Source organism: Oppia nitens, unplaced genomic scaffold, assembly GCF_028296485.1.
Source record: "Oppia nitens isolate AA-2021 unplaced genomic scaffold, nextdenovo-longstitch-racon4-pilon3 scaffold11_pilon_pilon_pilon, whole genome shotgun sequence".
Classification (NCBI taxonomy): domain Eukaryota; kingdom Metazoa; phylum Arthropoda; class Arachnida; order Sarcoptiformes; family Oppiidae; genus Oppia; species Oppia nitens.
Genome location: NW_026533190.1, coordinates 2900994 through 2917045, shown reverse-complemented (window position 1 = coordinate 2917045; position 16052 = coordinate 2900994). Strand labels below are relative to the sequence as shown.

The following is a 16052-nucleotide window of genomic DNA, read 5'->3' as shown; positions in this document are numbered from 1 at the left end:
TAAAAAACACATAATTTGTTGTAAAAACAATGTTTTATTTTGTTTGTCTCTCTTATTGTCTTTCAATCACTGAATTGATTGTATTTTTTGACCCAATTTTGAAAAACACAAAACTATTTCATTTTTAAACAATATTTTTGCCGATCAATCGCTGGTCACTAGTAGTGGTCGTCGTTCGGTTGAATGGTTGATCACCAATGAGTACAAAACAGCGGGTCTCGCGAAGGACAACACAGTTGCCATCGTCGTCGTCGTCGTCTTCGAGCCGAAACATAAGATCCAATGCTATGGAAGTCTATCGGCAAACCCGACGGAAGCGGAATCGGGTTGTAAAGTACGGATCGAAAGAGGCGGCTAAAGCCGAGCGGATTGCTGCCGACGATATCTATGACGCCAAAGGTATTCACGTGATCTCTGGCCGCGATTTGTGCGACTGTCTGAACGAGTCGTGCGACGGATGTTTCTTTGCGTGTGTCAACAAACGGTGCAAATCGACAAAATGTGGTCCAGAGTGTCGACAAAAACGCAAGTTCTTCTACGAGACTATTCAGGACCAGATAATGGAGACGATTCGTGTGAATTTTACGGCCAAAAAGTGTGCCGACGCCGCAAAAGCTATGAAAGATCAGACCATTCATATTGCCTGATCAATGGGACCAACGGTTTTCATAGGATGTCGTGTCTTGTAATATCTGAAAAAAAAATTAATTTTTATTTGTTTTATAAAACCATAAGATTAGTGGTGTTTAGTTACCGATAAATTAATTTTTTTATTGTTGATCTGAATTAAAACAAAAATTATTAGTTTCCTATCAATTTTGATGGCATAATATTTTTGTTTTTATTGTTAGTTTAGTTGATCCGAATTGATCCCAATGTCTTAATATTCAATCAATTTTCTTTTGGTTTGTCTCTCAATATTTTAGATAAAATTTTTATTTTGTTTCTTTTGACATTTTACTGTAAAACAATTTTTTCCACATATATATACATATTTCAAGCATTTAAATATTTTATATTTATTATTCAAAGTTTATGGTATAAAAGTTTTTATTATTTAAAAAAAGAAATTGTCACACATTATTGTAAACTAAATAAATTTCATATTAAAATATTTTATTTTTTATATAATTATTTTAACAGACATTTATTTATGTGCTATTTGTTTATTATTTATCTTAAAAATTATCTCTAATTATTTTTTACATATATTAAAACAACTATTCATTCATTCATTGAACAGGTCTTTGACTGCAATTCTGGAGCAAAGTTTGGCGCCATTTGCCAGAGAACTCATATAAAGTTCTTTGTCGAGTATATCGGCCAACGAATAGCCGTCGGTAGAGGTCATTATCTGTGCCGACAACTGTGCGATCACTAGAAATCGTTCAAACTTTTCGTGTGTAATATTTCTACACATATTCAGTTCAGTTTGAAACGGATTTTCCATCCAAATCGGCAATTGTTGGTCAGGATTACCATAAGTTCGGGCATTCAATATGGATATGGCCTCCCATTGATAGCTTATTGAGAGAACAAACTCGAAAAACTTGGCCAACAGGTCAAGTGTATCTGTATTTTGTTTGTTTGTTATGAATGGTTGACCCGATGGTTGCATGAAGTGACTCATTGGCGGTAAAATGTTTTGGATTTGCAAAAAATATATGACTAAAGAAGTTAATTGAAATGATGTAAAACCATTGTATATTAGATGAGTGGACCAGTTCTTGGGTTTTAATAGCTCTAAATTAATTACAAACAATTAGTATTTAAAATCAAATTAAAATTCATATAAAATTAAATTATCAATTACTGTGTTGTTTGGCCCAAAGTCGCAAAAATAGGATCAAATCTCTGACACATGGATTAAGACGAATACAATAGTTAAGAAAAGCAGACATATAAACACCCGAATGAACAGAATGTGGCGATAATTCAATGGAAAGGTCAATATCGATGGGCGCCAAATCAAAACCGAACTTTACGATCGGTACTCTGGCTGATAATATACGCGAAAAATGTGAATAATATGGTATCGAATATTGCAAAAGATCGGCGATTAGGTTGAGGTTAGATTTGAGTCGCTGTCGATCATCTTCACGGGAACTTTGCGTCGGATCCGACACTTGTCGCGGTGTCAACACTAAGTCTAAGTCACTGTTCGGTGTCCCTAAACCTGAAGAAAAACAAATTACTACATTAAGTCCAACAGAAATATTAATATATGTCCTGACCTGCAATAGACGAGCCGAACGGCAATATATGGTATGACTTAAAATATGATTGACATATGTATTGCTCTAATTGTGATATTATATAAAACCTAAGTTTCAAATCTAAGTCATCAAAGTCTTTATCAGAGACTAGATATTTCATTATCTCGTCGTTTGTCTTAAATGATTGCTTCATAAACGACGCGTTCAGATAATAGGCGTCCCGACGTCTAGAAGTCAGCTCACGAATCACTTCACTACGTTGGCCACTGTTGTTGGCCGCCGTCGAGTGTCTATTGGTTGGTAACAATAACTTTGGACACGAGTTAAGCGACAAAAACTTGAGGTTATACTTTGGCGGCTGTTTTTTGTCGGTGGTTATACCGAAATTTCGGAGAATGTATCGATTCAGCCGATAGTCCGGGTCGTACAGTTCGACCAGTGCACAGTTGTTCTGAGAAAACTGCCACTTATGGACCCGATCCACACGGGTCTCAAGCAGTTGGCTCAGTGTGGCCGGCGTTAGCCGCGATAGTACATCACACTTGTCTTCGATAAGCAAATAGTTGTTGGCCTTCAGCTTTTCGGCCGCAATGATCGACTCAAACTCCGATAGTTTTTCATTGGGCACCGAACCTACCGAAGAATTGGTGGCCAAATATTTGTGACCGCAAACAATGTTTAACGATTGTCTCAATAGTGCAGCGCTTTGTTTGGCGTGTTGTCCGACAATTGTGGCCAACATTGCTATCTTGGCGTTTGTCGTCTCAGTCAATGTAATCGCATTTTTTTTGTCCACATGTGTTGACAAATACAACAACAAAAACAATATTAAAATTATTTGCTTTAAAAAAACAAGTGTTTAAAATATACTGTAATTCAATTTAAATGATATTATTATTATAATAGACTTTTACAGACATCACATGTTTTTTGGTTGTCTATAATACAGTAGTTGTTATACAGTATTACTATAACAACAAATACGTTATGCAATCAGTTATTTAATAATTGGCACTACTTTTGAATTGATGAAATAATTTTTATAATTAATTAATTAAATTAATGATTTTTTCTGTTTGGGTAATTTATTAATAGTTAAAAAAAACGTTTGCATAGTTTAGATACAAAAAAAATAATAAAAATATAACATATTATATGAACCACAATTTTACAGGTAATAATAAAATAATAGTGTATTAAACATAATTTATATAAATCAATTGACAATTAAAGGACAGGTAACATATGACAGTATATCCACATAACCATAATCATGGGTTACCCGTAAAGAGTTCCAAAGCCATATCTATAGTACTTGCGATAACACTGTTGACAATATCCGCCAAAATTTCCAATGGCTGGACTAATATATCGGGTACCGTAGTATCTGCTGTATTGGGTGCCAATAAAGCCAAGACTTGCAGAAGCCGGTATATATCCTCCACCGTAACCCCCATATCCACCGTAACCCCCATATCCACCATAACCGCCGTATCCCGTACCGACCCCACAGCCACCACCACCACCACCACATCCATTGCCTACACCGTAAGATGGACCATATGTACCACTATAGATGCCACTATACTCTCCAACATTAGCACTATTATCTCCATAACCCACACCATAGGTAGCAAATGATGAGATAATAGTTGCGAATAAAATAGCAATTGACAACTAATTGATTGATTAAATTGAATAAAAATAATTAATAATTATTTTCTAGGTTAAATAGTAAAAATATTCATAAATAAAACTAACCAAAATTTTCATATTTTATTTAAAGTTATATTTTAATGTCTAGATTAAGTTTATAACTAAAATTATATCAAAAATAAAATAAACTAAAAAAAATACAAATAAAAAATATAATGCATTCTTAATACAGTATATTGATATTATATATTAGAATTTGTTTAATTTGTATTATTTGAGAATACATTATAATAATACAATAGAAAATTTCAATTTTGTAAAAATATTTTTTATTCTTTATCATAAATGTTATTTAAACTTAAAATACAATATGTGTTGTTTACTTAACTAATATCAACTATTAAATATTGTACTTTTTATACAACAAAAAATAACAAACAAATAATTCAATAAAACTATGAAAATCTGTAAACATTTAAATTGTTTGAATATATTTTATTTATATACGGTATATATAAAATCTTTTATTAGTATTTTTATTATTAATATCAAGTTCAAGGTAATTATTGAATAGATTGCTTTAAACATATATTTCAATAATATATCTTATATAAAAATTTAATTATTTATATATTGTATAATAATTGTAAAATTATTTTAATTTATTTTAAGCGTTAATAACTAAATCATAATATATTTAATATATTATTGTTTAAAATTGACACAAATTAAAATAATATATAATTCAATAGGGAAATATTATACTGTACTATAAATAACTCAAACAAACAAAACAAAAAATACTATTTTTTTAACACAATTTATTCCGGATATTTATTTAGCAAATTGAGATAATTAGAAAAATTGTAAATTATGTTTTTATTTTGAATTATATCCTAATTATAAATTTAAAATTATTATATATTAGTTTGGATTGCTTTAGATTTTACTGTAACTTTATTATTTAAAAAAAACTTGTAATAACACAATGTCTAATTTGATCAAATTTAACATTTTTATTATTGCATTCATCGTAATCAACAACTATTTATTGTTATGTTCATCAAGTGGTCAGCAATTTGGACACAAACATAGCGAAGACAAAGAAGTTCACTGGCTTTTGGATGAATTAATTAATTTGTTGACCAAATTTTCATATGAAGTCGAAACCGATCCGACACTTCTGGAGAGTCGCACATTTCGTTCGACACTTGTTCGAGTGGTCACCCGGATTACCGATGTTATCGACCAGATTGAAACCAAACCGCGTATAGCTTCCCTAATGAGTGTCAGTGTAGTCCGTTTGGATGCCGTACGGGTCAGACTCAGTAATTTTGTGTCCAACTACGCGAATGAGGCCAACAATTATGATGACAATCACAAGAGTTATACGAAAAAAGTGATTAAAACTACAACAACGACAACTAAACCATTGATGACGGATAACAAACAGATTTTAAGTATTAATGAAATTATCGATATTTTGGCACAAATTATGAATAAAATTCATATTATTGATAATAATAATAATAATAATAATTTTTAATAATGAAAATTTTAATCATTAAAAAATAATATCATATACATTAGAATTAGATTATTAATTAGGTTATGATTAAAATACATATAAATTATCATTTTGTTTTATTATATGCTATAATTAAATTAAATTTTGTATAAATATAATATTAAATTTAATTTGTGATTGATATATCAAGTTTATTAAGTACATAATTTTACAGTATAACTTTCAACAATAATTTTCAATATATTAACTCATTTACAGAATCAGTAAAATATTAATAATTTTTATTTAAAAATAATTTAAGTAAAGTTTATTTTACAATAATAATTATTTATATTTAAAATGTTTAAGGAGTTCAATATTAGATAAATTTTTAAATTAATATTTCTATAATCACTGTTTATTAAATAGCGAAACCTTAATTGTTAACATAATAAATGCCTAAATTTTTAAAATTAATTAAAGTAATTTGTGTATTTTATTAAAATAATTAAACATTTTAAAATACAATAATAAAAAATATATTTAATATTGCAAAATAAATATCTAATTTTATTTAAAAATTTCATATAATATCTACATAATAAATAAATATTTAATTTAATCAATACATTGAAGCAAAAAAAATATACTATATTATATATTAAAAGTAAGTGTAATATAAATAGTCTACAGTATATGTAAATTTTTATTAATACGGTATACATACTATAAATAAAATAAAAAAACTCAACATTGCAACTTCATAATATGATATTATTAATATTAAACTACTGTATATAAATAATTTAATTTTATAAAGCAAATAAAATACAGTTACAGTATATTATAATATATTTATATTATAAATGATTAACATGTTTATTGATTAGTTTTAAAAATGTTTTTATCCAATACTTAAATTCAAGCGCATGTCTTAGTAAAACTACAATAATTGTTGAGTGTTTATTACTATAGTATATGTGTTAATATATGACAAACAAATTAAAAACACACAGAATATTCTGATTGAGAGATTAAAAATGCAGAATATTTTTGGCATTAATTCCTAATAATTAATATCATATTATTTATAATATAATTATATAGAAATTTATTATTCATCATTTTCCGTTTAAATTATTATTTTTTATTAAATAAAAATATGGCAATTAGTAAGAACCTGTTTAGGGTGACCCAGTGTTGTCTGGTAATGATAACAATTATGGGAACCGTTAACTTTCAGCTACAACACGACAAATGGAGAAATTTCTACCGAAAAGAGCTATCAATATACGGTTTGAGCGAAAATGTGTCCATCAAGTTGTCCAAAGTTATGATCATTACGCTAATAGTTATGACCACTTTATTTACTTTACTCTATATTTACTTTATTATACGGGAAATCCTGTTGGGTGTTATCGTTGTCTGTATACTAGAACTGATAGCTCTCATCTACTGTCTGACACACATCCATAAGCCGACCGCCCTGTCATTGACCGACTATTTGTTAGCCGCCGCTCATCTCATCATTGGCTTCATCTATGTCTGCCTTATTCGACGCAAAATTAGACAAAAGATCAGACAAAACGAATTAATCAAACGTTTCGAGTCTTAAAAATACATACATATGTATACTAATAATACTAATAATAACACTGTTTTAATAATAACTGTTAACACATTAACACATTTTATTAATGTTATATAATATATATATTTATTATGAATATATAAATATTGTTTAATTAATGTGATAATCATGAGATATTTATTTATGTATATATAAAAAATTATTTACATATCAAATAATAATTATTATTATTTTGTTATAAATCGTTCGTAGTTTTCATATATATCCTCATCGCTGACCACTTTGTCCACTAATACACGCTTCATATGCGGCGGAATTTTCGACACATAATAGTCGACCACAGATTTCTTGATGGTCTGAATAACGTGTGCAATGTCTGAGGCGTCTTCATAGTTAGTCACACGAATTGATAACTGTTTCTGTAGTGGAGTCTTCTCAAGAGACTCTTCACCAGTGATGTCAATCACTTCGATATTTCGTGAATTTGGTTTACACTGTTGTTGTTGTTGTTGACGTTGTTGTCCATTATTATGTTTCACTGGACTCGTATCGATTCCCGGTTTGCCTCTAATTCGTTTGATAGTACCGGTGCCCAAAACCTTATGTAGATCATGGACTCGTTTTTTGATTTCTTTAATAGCTTGCGGTGTCTCAGGAATGGTATTCAAAGCTGTTTCCTCTGGATTAAGTATTTTCTGCCAAAAAAACAGTATTAAATTATTATAAGAGTCACTTTAAAAGGTATGACTAGAAGATATATACCAATATTTTAAGTCGGTGTCCAAATGAGCTAACGTGACGATACATATTATTGGCATTGTCTTTGCAGTGACATAGCAGACATTCGTAGACCGGTTCTACTAAATCTGGACAAACATATTCATTGATAAATTGTAGGCCAATTACGGGCTCAGTATTGCGGGCCATAATAACCGTAAATGTCGGTCGGTCTTCGCTTTTACGATGAGATTCAGTGTTGATATGACTTTCAATGTCTATTAATGATTGAATAGGTTTGTCGCAAAACTATTTGTCGAAAATATTTAATAAGAAAGTTAAACAAACAGAAAAAACAATTTTTATAAAATAATTAAAAATTTCAAATTACAATGCAATGATATTGGTGGGGCCCTCCAGGTTTTCTCAGACGTACTCCTTTACGACAATAATAGTGTTTGTTTTGTATGGAAATACGCTCTAATTCTATACGTAATGTGGTCTCAACTGTCAAATTAATAATCATTATATTTATTAAAAAAAAATTTATAATTATATATTTAAATTTTGTTGTCAAAAATAAATTTACAAATTAATGACTCACTTTTGAAATAATCAGATTCTGATAAATCATTTGGTAAGACATCACCCAAAAGAAACCGTTTATTCAGCGTATTCTGCATGGGATCGGCATTACATCTCTCGATATTCTGTAATAATAATAATAATAACAACAATACGGTAATAATGATAATGAAATGTAAATAAAATAATACGAAATTATTTTACATTTTTATGACCATATGATTTGCAATGTTTGGCAACAGTTAATAGCTTTTTAATATAGCCGTTACAATAATAACAATAAAATGTCATAATATTATCCAAATTAGTGGTCAATATTATGCCTTCGTTTTCATAACCCTGTGCTAAGGTATCTCTCGTGTAAACAGTTTGTTTCGGTGGTTCACTTAATAGCGGTTTTTTCGATGGTTGATTCGGTTGTATGTTTGGATCAAACTGTTGTTGTTGTTGTCTATTTACAGTGTCAGGTGTTGTCTGTATTAATGGTTGTTTGTTGTATGGTTTACGTCTTTTTTGTTGCCTATTATTAATGGTTATCTTATCAAACGTTTGAGTGGATGTCTTAGCAATTTCAGGATTATTATCATACATTTGATAGTATTGTGTCGGTTGGTTGGCAGTCATTATCGGTCTCTGGATCATCGGTTCGTACACTCGTTGGGCAACCGATTGCAATGCATTAACGCTTTCAATGATACCCTTTTGCAGACTCATTAGATCGGCGTTTTGTTCGCCAAGAACTGAAACTGTCCGTTGATTGGTCATCGGTTCGGCGATGTTTGTATTGCCCATACCGTTGGCGTAATCAATAACTTTGGCATTATATCGCATAGTCTTTGGATAATTTTGTGGATAGTATTGAGAGGAGACTACCGAAGTTTGAGTGGCAAAACCGCCATTTGAAGACATAGATTCTGGTGGTCTAAACGAATCACTTGTGTATAGAGGAGTTCCAGTTGGTCGCGGATAGAGAGCTACAGACATAAAGACACAAAACAAAAGATAATTAGATAAAATGTTTGTAGGATTGAAGCGATCGACTGCATCGGTAAATACTAAGCGGATACATACCGCTATGCGACAATGTGACCGGCGGTGGCATCATTGTCTCGGAGGTCGACTTAAATAGACATTCATTCAATTGTCTTCGGATGTCCTCTTCTTTGCCATAATAAGTACTCAATTGTTGTTCATAATTGACATTATTTGTCACGACTGGTGGTGTCGGTCTGGGAGTAGTTGCCGGCTGATACTGTTGCAGTAACCGCTCCACATACTGTTCCGTCATATAATGATTGGCCGACATTATTCTAATGTTTCCGATAACCACTTTTGACTTCGGGTTTTTTGTTGGTCACTCACGGCTATCACAATAACAAAGCATACAATGAATGCAATGTTTTTGTCAATAAAAAAGAGTCCAAATGTTTGACGAATACAGTCTAATAAATAACTAAATGATCGAACAATCGGTATGTTTTGTTTTCTATGCAATACAACATAAATAGCTGTCAGATTGACTATCATAAAAAGGCACAAAAAATCAAAACATTCACAAACTACAGTATTGTTCAGTATTTTTACGACAACAAACAAAAAACACTACAATAATTGGCAATCAATAGAATCAAATGGCTTAACTCAATAGTCAACTAAGTTATACTGTTAAGCCTTTTTAGCATAAATTGCATCATTTGTTACCAATTTGTTTACTATTGATGAAACCTTTCAATAATAAAAAACTTGTATTCAATGGCAATGAATGCGTAAATCAAATGTTAAGTAAATAAATAGCTCTTTGTTTTAGTTGTTATTAACGATAATAACAATTATTTCAATTGATTATCGCATTCATTGTAATCACACAACAGACAAACAGAAATGTAAAGATAAGATAAAAAAATAGTTAAGATATCGTTAGATATCAAATGTCTCGTATGGTCTTTGCGACGATTCTTCGAAACAATTATCCGAAGAATTCAAGTCATGGATCAATGTTTTATTGTTGTCATCAGAAAAGACAATCGCCATTACTTTTGCTACTATGCGATGCCATTCGCCATCAATCTTATCACTCGTACGCACCGAAAGAACAGTTGATGACAGCCCAAGAAGTGGCCACAGCTTTGAGACCGTTCTTCTTTGTCATACATCCCGACCGCTTCTGGAAATATCCGAAACAAAAGGACACTAACGAAGATTCGTTAAAACAGTTGAATTCATTTATCAAAGATGTGATCGAAATGCGAGAGACTAACGACAGAAGGATTAAGTTCTTTATGAGAGACGAAATCATAGATAATAATGAGATGGTTAAGAGTGATAACATAATTGATGTCAAGTTTAAGGAGATTAACATTAATTTATTTCGTAGAGAAAATGTCAATAAAATTGTACATAAAATACTGTCCGAGTCTCGACTGTCGACCGATTATCTCAAGAAAATTGGTAAACAACCGCAAATGGGTAGCACTGCTGGCACTGAAGGCCATGGTATGACTTCCGATGGCTTTCAATTCAAGTATAATCAAAACAGTGGTCCGTTTAGTTTTAATCGTAAAGTCAATGATTATTGGGTTAGAACTGATATAAATGGTCGTCAAACTATCGAAACAGATCCCGAATTGGATGACTTTGAAGAACTGTTTGAAAAGAAGAAAATCGACAAAAATTTGATTGAATGGCTTCAAGAGAACCGACATTTGGCTAATAGTAGGCTTCATACAAACGAACCGATTCGTCAAGAATTGAATCGATTGGCAGATCAGCTGAAACAAGAGTTGCACTTAAATGATATTATTTGGAAGGACTGCGGTTGGGGTGTATCTCATATAAGGGCTGCACTGAATAGTGTTAATATAATGAAACAGCAGTTTGATATCAATGTTCTCAACGGCCGGACACTGATGTTTGCCCGACAATCGGGCGTCAGTTTTGATGGTCACGTTGTATTGAACATTGAGGACGTGCGACACAATTGGTTGGCAATGATTAAGAACATTCATACGTACGATGCAGATCTGAAAAAACTGCCATTTGTCGAGAGTGTACTGTCGGGTGCGTTGCGCGGCATTCAAATAGATCACCGAAAATTTCGACCGACGGTAATCATATCGTCTTATATAAAACAATTAGAAAAATTGACGGCTGCTATTAGTCTATATATTGGCCAACATGGGTTTCCGCCAAATTGGTCGCCAATCCTTGACAGATATCAATTGGTAGTCGAGTGCGAAGCGGGACCGCTGATGCTATCGCCGACTGGCCAGTTTATAGTGCCCGCATCGTGTCCAGCCTTTCTATTATTTGACTTTATGAGCGACAATATGTTTAAAGCGAGACTATTAAGAGATATGTATTTGAATTATAAGTCCAAAGAGGAACATATAGTCAATGAATGTATGACTCAACTGGGCTTACAGTCCATCGACAAGGATGACAACGTAACACCTGATCTGATGATCCAGTGTTGCAACAAATTGATAGCCAATAGGGACACACTGTCGTTGAGGAACAGTCGTCTTCGAGTGTCTCACTATTATTCAGTCCTATTGGATGGAGAGATATGTATTCCCTGGGATTTTACCCTATAATTAAAACTACTTATTAACCTCAAAAGCAAACTACCCGTAATAGTCACCGTTATTATGACTGAGCCATAAAACTATGGATATTAAGCACTGGTTAGCGTTTTAATATCTGCCAGTGCTTTATTAGTGGTTTTGAAAATAAATGTTAATAATGTTTAAGCAATTTTAAAAAATAACAATAAAATTAAATGCGTTTATCAATAGTTAAATAATATAAACCTTTTTTTGCGAGGTTTAGAGTTTAATATAAACTTTTGTTGTTTGAATTATAGTAATTTTTATTATTCATATTTAAGAAAAAATAATAATAATGAACTGTTTTAATAGTAAATGATTTATTGATTTTGTAAAAGTTTATTATTGAAAAAAAGATGGTCATTAATTTCTATTTGTTGTTTAAATAAAATTTGTACAGTATATACAGTATATTGTTTGCTTATTAATTGCAATAAATAACTGAAAATTTATTTATCATATTTTATATAATTGAATTTTATTAATTTGGATAATTATTTTTCATATTTCAATTGGATTCCCTTATTGGGACACAAAAGTAAATCGGGAACAGTTAGATCAAAGTAAGGTTTAATGTTTTGCATCTATAGTTACGATTACATATTATTTACAGTAATATAATATATCATTATTAATCAATACAATACAACACAAAAATAGTTTTTTGATAGCACATCCCTATGATAACTGATTTGTCTATTTAAAAAAAAAAAAATATTACCGAAAAAAAATCAAAGTTATCAAACAACTAATTTTAATACAAAATATATGTTTGTTTATCTTATCTCAATTAATTAAAATGAACTTGATTAGTTTTTATGAAAAATGTGTAAAATATGTTTGATTATCTAATATATGCAAATACATGTATGAAATACTGTAAATGTAGTACAATATTGATATAAAATACCGTAACATTGCTTCACATTTATAATGCAATTGTATAACAAATGCAATATAACTGTAAAGTAAGTGTTAATAGCTTTTTATATGACAACAACACTAAAGCATAACATACTGTATAACAGTTTAGGCAATGATGTGTTGTTTGGCAATAATAACTGTTTGCTGCCATCATATCAATGATTTCATAATTGCCATCAAAGACAACAACAATAACTGTTGTCAACAACAATGAGTGACAAAACACCGGTTCCGAGTAGTGGCCAACAATCGGACAACAAGTTGACCGCAGCCGAGGCCAACCATTTGCTAACAGTTATGATGAGAGCAAAAGTAATGTTTTATTTATTTTTTTAAACAAACATATGATTACATTATATAACATACAGTAATACAGTATTAGCAACAAATAGACCGTATGTTTGCTATTAAATGTATTTTCAATACTTCAATGACAACAAACACAATATTATTATTATTAAACATAATATATAATAATTTTACTTATTATTACTGTGTATTGTTATTATTAATAAATATTATACACTAGTGTTAATATAATTTATATAATAATTTTTGTTTTGTTTATGTTTTTTGACAGCAAATAACTAAATCATTAGTATATTTTGGTTTAAATTTTTTTCCCCATCTATTAGTACTGTACTTATAAAATGTTATAAACAAAACTCATAATATGTTTTGACGGGATATCTATCCCACTCTTACTCTGTATTTATTAATTGATAACACGTTATAATATTTACATTTAAGTGTTTTTTTTATAATCAAATAATTTTATTATACATACATACAGTATATATAACTAATGATTAATTATATTTATATAGTTTTCCAATGATTTTTCAATGTTGTTAAACAATTTTATATATAAATAAATACAGTATTCATATATAAATAATAAGTTATAAATGTCTGACTCCTTATCTCAAACGACACACCACTTGAATACATATACAGTATATATCATATCATATCTAAAAATCAATTTCTAATAATATAATGAATGACTTTATTTTATTAATGTTTGGTTTTTATTTATTTTGTTTAATACATTTAAAATATATAATTATTTAATAATATATATATTCATATCTGTAACCATTGTTAATACTATTTATAAATATTATCGTAATATGATATGTAATTAAAACTCCATAGTATTATAGCGTATATATAATATTTGTATTGTATTTGTTGTTTGAGTTATACATATTATATTTTGATTGTGTTTTATTTTGTTTATTGTGTTTTATGTTAAACTAGTAATTTTGTTTTTGTTTTAATTGACATTTTTATATACCACATATTATACAACTATATTATATAATTTATTTTTATATTTATAATAACATAAATTGTTTGATTCATAATTAAATATATCGCTAATAAAATCAATGGATGAGATTTACAGCCGCAGTATTAGTAGTATTTGTGAACAATGCTATAAAGCAGTCAATGAAGCAAATGTTTGATTATTATTTTTTTTTTATTTTCAAATTATTTATAATTTAACTATAATTCATGATTTATGTAATTTTAGTTTATATGAAAATTTTATATAATTAGATTGTATTTTATGTAATATATTTTTAGTTTAATTGATATTAAATTATATTTATATACTTAATTAGTTTATTAAGTAATAAATTTTTATTATTGTATGAAATCTATATCCTTTAGCATAACCTTTAAATTATTAATTTACAATTAATTTATAATTTTTATTTGTTTTTTAATAAATAGCAATTTGAAGCCCAAGAGCTGGCACTCCAGAGTCAACCAATTGAAGGACAGTTAAACAAATATACTAATGTTGTAAAGGGATGGCAATATAGATGGTTTGTCCTCAACCCAAATCGCGGGACACTTGAGTATCATATGGTTGGTAGACATTGTTAACAATTGATTAAATTTTTTGTAAGAGTGATTTCTAATTGTAATTTTATTATTATTTGTTTGTCTATCAATTATTAGTTGGAAGAAAAAAAGAAGTCTCATCCGCGCGGATGTGTATATCTGGCCGGTTGTGTGATATCGCCGTCCGATGAGGACTCGCAAACATTTACAGTTTCTGCCGCTTGCGGTGAGGTCTACAAGTTGAAGGCGGCCGACGCTAAAGAGCGACAATTCTGGGTCAATAAACTAAGACAAGTGGCCTTAAATCAAGAGAACCGTATCGCCGCACAGCACCCGCCACTGCACTCATCAGTAGCTAATACAGTGTCGACTACCGGCTCAATGAAGTCGTCAACCAAATCGATGAAACGTCAAACCATTGGTGGCGGTACCGCCGGTAACAGCTCATCACTGGAAACGGTTCGCGATATACTCGTTCAAACTCAACGATATCAACGAACTTTAGTTAACTCTATTGAAGATTATACCTGTAATGATGAGGAACTCCTACTGATGAAGGCTACTACCTATTCGGCTGTTATGTCATTAGAGCAATGTTTTGCTATATTGTTGTCGATACAGAATTCAAAATTAAACTAAACTTAGATTTAAATTATTGGTTGTTATAAATTTTTTATAGTATTTTTGTACAAATAGTTAAATTAAAAATCGCGTGAAAAATCAAACGTTGAATCAATTAATTTTTTAAAAAAAATCTGTATTGTCATCCGATCCGAACAACTCATCGGATCCAAAGAAGTTGTCATCAAATTCGTTGTCCGTATCGACTTTGAACCAGCAATGGAAACACTGATTTATCATATATTTATGGCCAAATTATAAACAAAAATTTATACTAATTTAATTATTTTAATTAAATTTAAATTACTGTACAATTTATACAGTAAATACTGTAGATGACTATACAGTTGATTATATTAGATTATATTAAATTAATAGATTACAATACTATAGATTACAGTTAAAAAGTTTATATTATAATTAATTAATGTTGATTAGTTTTAAAATTTGTATAATACATGCAGTACATTGTATTTTACTGTATTATACAAAGTCAAAATTCAAAACCTTGTATTTTTCCAACCCTGGTTATTATACAGTAGTCGAAAATAATATCAGCTAATTTTGCATTAATAATTTTATTGAAAATAACGTCACATTTTAGTAGAGAAAAATTCAAATAAACAAAATATAATCAATATTTGTTCAATAAATTAAACCATTAAAAGATATCATCGCATGAAATAATAAATTACCCGTAATATTATATCATAAATATAAATTTTAAACATTTATTTTCTTTCTAATGTTTTTAAAAAAATAAATATTAGATA

General features: G+C 29.6%; 6 protein-coding genes across 8 annotated transcripts; 3 read left to right on the top strand and 3 right to left on the bottom strand.

Moving 5' to 3' along the window:
• The first annotated feature begins 34 nt into the window (after positions 1 to 34).
• On the top strand, positions 35 to 675 carry LOC128952278 (ARL14 effector protein-like). Its single transcript, XM_054297644.1, has one exon. The coding sequence runs from the start codon at positions 198 to 200 to the stop codon at positions 645 to 647; it is 450 nt and encodes a 149-aa protein (XP_054153619.1). The 5' UTR covers positions 35 to 197; the 3' UTR covers positions 648 to 675.
• A 553-nt stretch (positions 676 to 1228) lies between these two features.
• Positions 1229 to 3039, bottom strand: LOC128951876 (poly(A) RNA polymerase, mitochondrial-like). The gene is made up of 3 exons (XM_054297168.1): positions 2235 to 3039; positions 1814 to 2176; positions 1229 to 1743 (listed from the first exon to the last, which is right to left on the bottom strand). Exons 1-3 carry the CDS (start codon positions 2956 to 2958, stop codon positions 1229 to 1231), a joined length of 1602 nt encoding a protein of 533 aa, XP_054153143.1. The 5' UTR covers positions 2959 to 3039.
• A 360-nt stretch (positions 3040 to 3399) lies between these two features.
• Positions 3400 to 4004, bottom strand: LOC128952729 (keratin-associated protein 19-2-like). The gene is made up of 2 exons (XM_054298169.1): positions 3978 to 4004; positions 3400 to 3893 (listed from the first exon to the last, which is right to left on the bottom strand). Exons 1-2 carry the CDS (start codon positions 3987 to 3989, stop codon positions 3495 to 3497), a joined length of 411 nt encoding a protein of 136 aa, XP_054154144.1. The 5' UTR covers positions 3990 to 4004; the 3' UTR covers positions 3400 to 3494.
• Positions 4005 to 7197: 3193 nt separating this feature from the next.
• LOC128951866 (uncharacterized) lies at positions 7198 to 9721 on the bottom strand. The gene is made up of 6 exons (XM_054297156.1): positions 9344 to 9721; positions 8477 to 9246; positions 8292 to 8397; positions 8079 to 8194; positions 7733 to 7996; positions 7198 to 7665 (listed from the first exon to the last, which is right to left on the bottom strand). Exons 1-6 carry the CDS (start codon positions 9576 to 9578, stop codon positions 7198 to 7200), a joined length of 1959 nt encoding a protein of 652 aa, XP_054153131.1. The 5' UTR covers positions 9579 to 9721.
• A 304-nt stretch (positions 9722 to 10025) lies between these two features.
• On the top strand, positions 10026 to 11927 carry LOC128966395 (T-cell activation inhibitor, mitochondrial-like). The gene has a single exon (XM_054313247.1). The coding sequence runs from the start codon at positions 10201 to 10203 to the stop codon at positions 11863 to 11865; it is 1665 nt and encodes a 554-aa protein (XP_054169222.1). The 5' UTR covers positions 10026 to 10200; the 3' UTR covers positions 11866 to 11927.
• A 478-nt stretch (positions 11928 to 12405) lies between these two features.
• On the top strand, positions 12406 to 15435 carry LOC128952035 (oxysterol-binding protein-related protein 11-like). Of its 3 annotated transcripts, XM_054297371.1 has the most exons (4): positions 12406 to 12440; positions 12906 to 13113; positions 14545 to 14682; positions 14776 to 15433. In XM_054297371.1, the coding sequence occupies exons 2-4, from the start codon at positions 13012 to 13014 to the stop codon at positions 15295 to 15297; spliced, it is 762 nt and encodes a 253-aa protein (XP_054153346.1). In that variant the 5' UTR covers positions 12406 to 12440; positions 12906 to 13011; the 3' UTR covers positions 15298 to 15433. The 3 variants fall into 3 exon arrangements, with proteins under 3 accessions (XP_054153346.1, XP_054153337.1, XP_054153355.1); XM_054297362.1 differs by lacking the exon at positions 12406 to 12440 and having other exon boundaries at positions 12872 to 13113; XM_054297380.1 differs by lacking the exons at positions 12406 to 12440; positions 12906 to 13113 and adding an exon at positions 14149 to 14267 and having other exon boundaries at positions 14776 to 15435.
• The last annotated feature ends 617 nt before the right edge of the window (positions 15436 to 16052 follow it).

Coding starts and splice junctions, on each gene's coding strand:
- LOC128952278 (XM_054297644.1), top strand. CDS start 198: ATGAGTACAAAACAGCGGGTCTCGCGAAGGACAACACAGTTGCCATCG.
- LOC128951876 (XM_054297168.1), bottom strand. CDS start 2,958: ATGTTGGCCACAATTGTCGGACAACACGCCAAACAAAGCGCTGCACTA. Junction 2,177..2,234: donor GTTCGGCTCGTCTATTGCAG/GTCAGGACATAT, acceptor GTTTTTCTTCAG/GTTTAGGGACACCGAACAGT. Junction 1,744..1,813: donor ACTTTGGGCCAAACAACACA/GTAATTGATAAT, acceptor TAATTAATTTAG/AGCTATTAAAACCCAAGAAC.
- LOC128951866 (XM_054297156.1), bottom strand. CDS start 9,578: ATGTCGGCCAATCATTATATGACGGAACAGTATGTGGAGCGGTTACTG. Junction 7,997..8,078: donor CCCACCAATATCATTGCATT/GTAATTTGAAAT, acceptor TTCGACAAATAG/TTTTGCGACAAACCTATTCA. Junction 7,666..7,732: donor GACACCGACTTAAAATATTG/GTATATATCTTC, acceptor TTTTTTTGGCAG/AAAATACTTAATCCAGAGGA.
- LOC128966395 (XM_054313247.1), top strand. CDS start 10,201: ATGTCTCGTATGGTCTTTGCGACGATTCTTCGAAACAATTATCCGAAG.
- LOC128952035 (XM_054297371.1), top strand. CDS start 13,012: ATGAGTGACAAAACACCGGTTCCGAGTAGTGGCCAACAATCGGACAAC. Junction 13,114..14,544: donor CAGTTATGATGAGAGCAAAA/GTAATGTTTTAT, acceptor TTTAATAAATAG/CAATTTGAAGCCCAAGAGCT. Junction 14,683..14,775: donor GGACACTTGAGTATCATATG/GTTGGTAGACAT, acceptor ATCAATTATTAG/TTGGAAGAAAAAAAGAAGTC.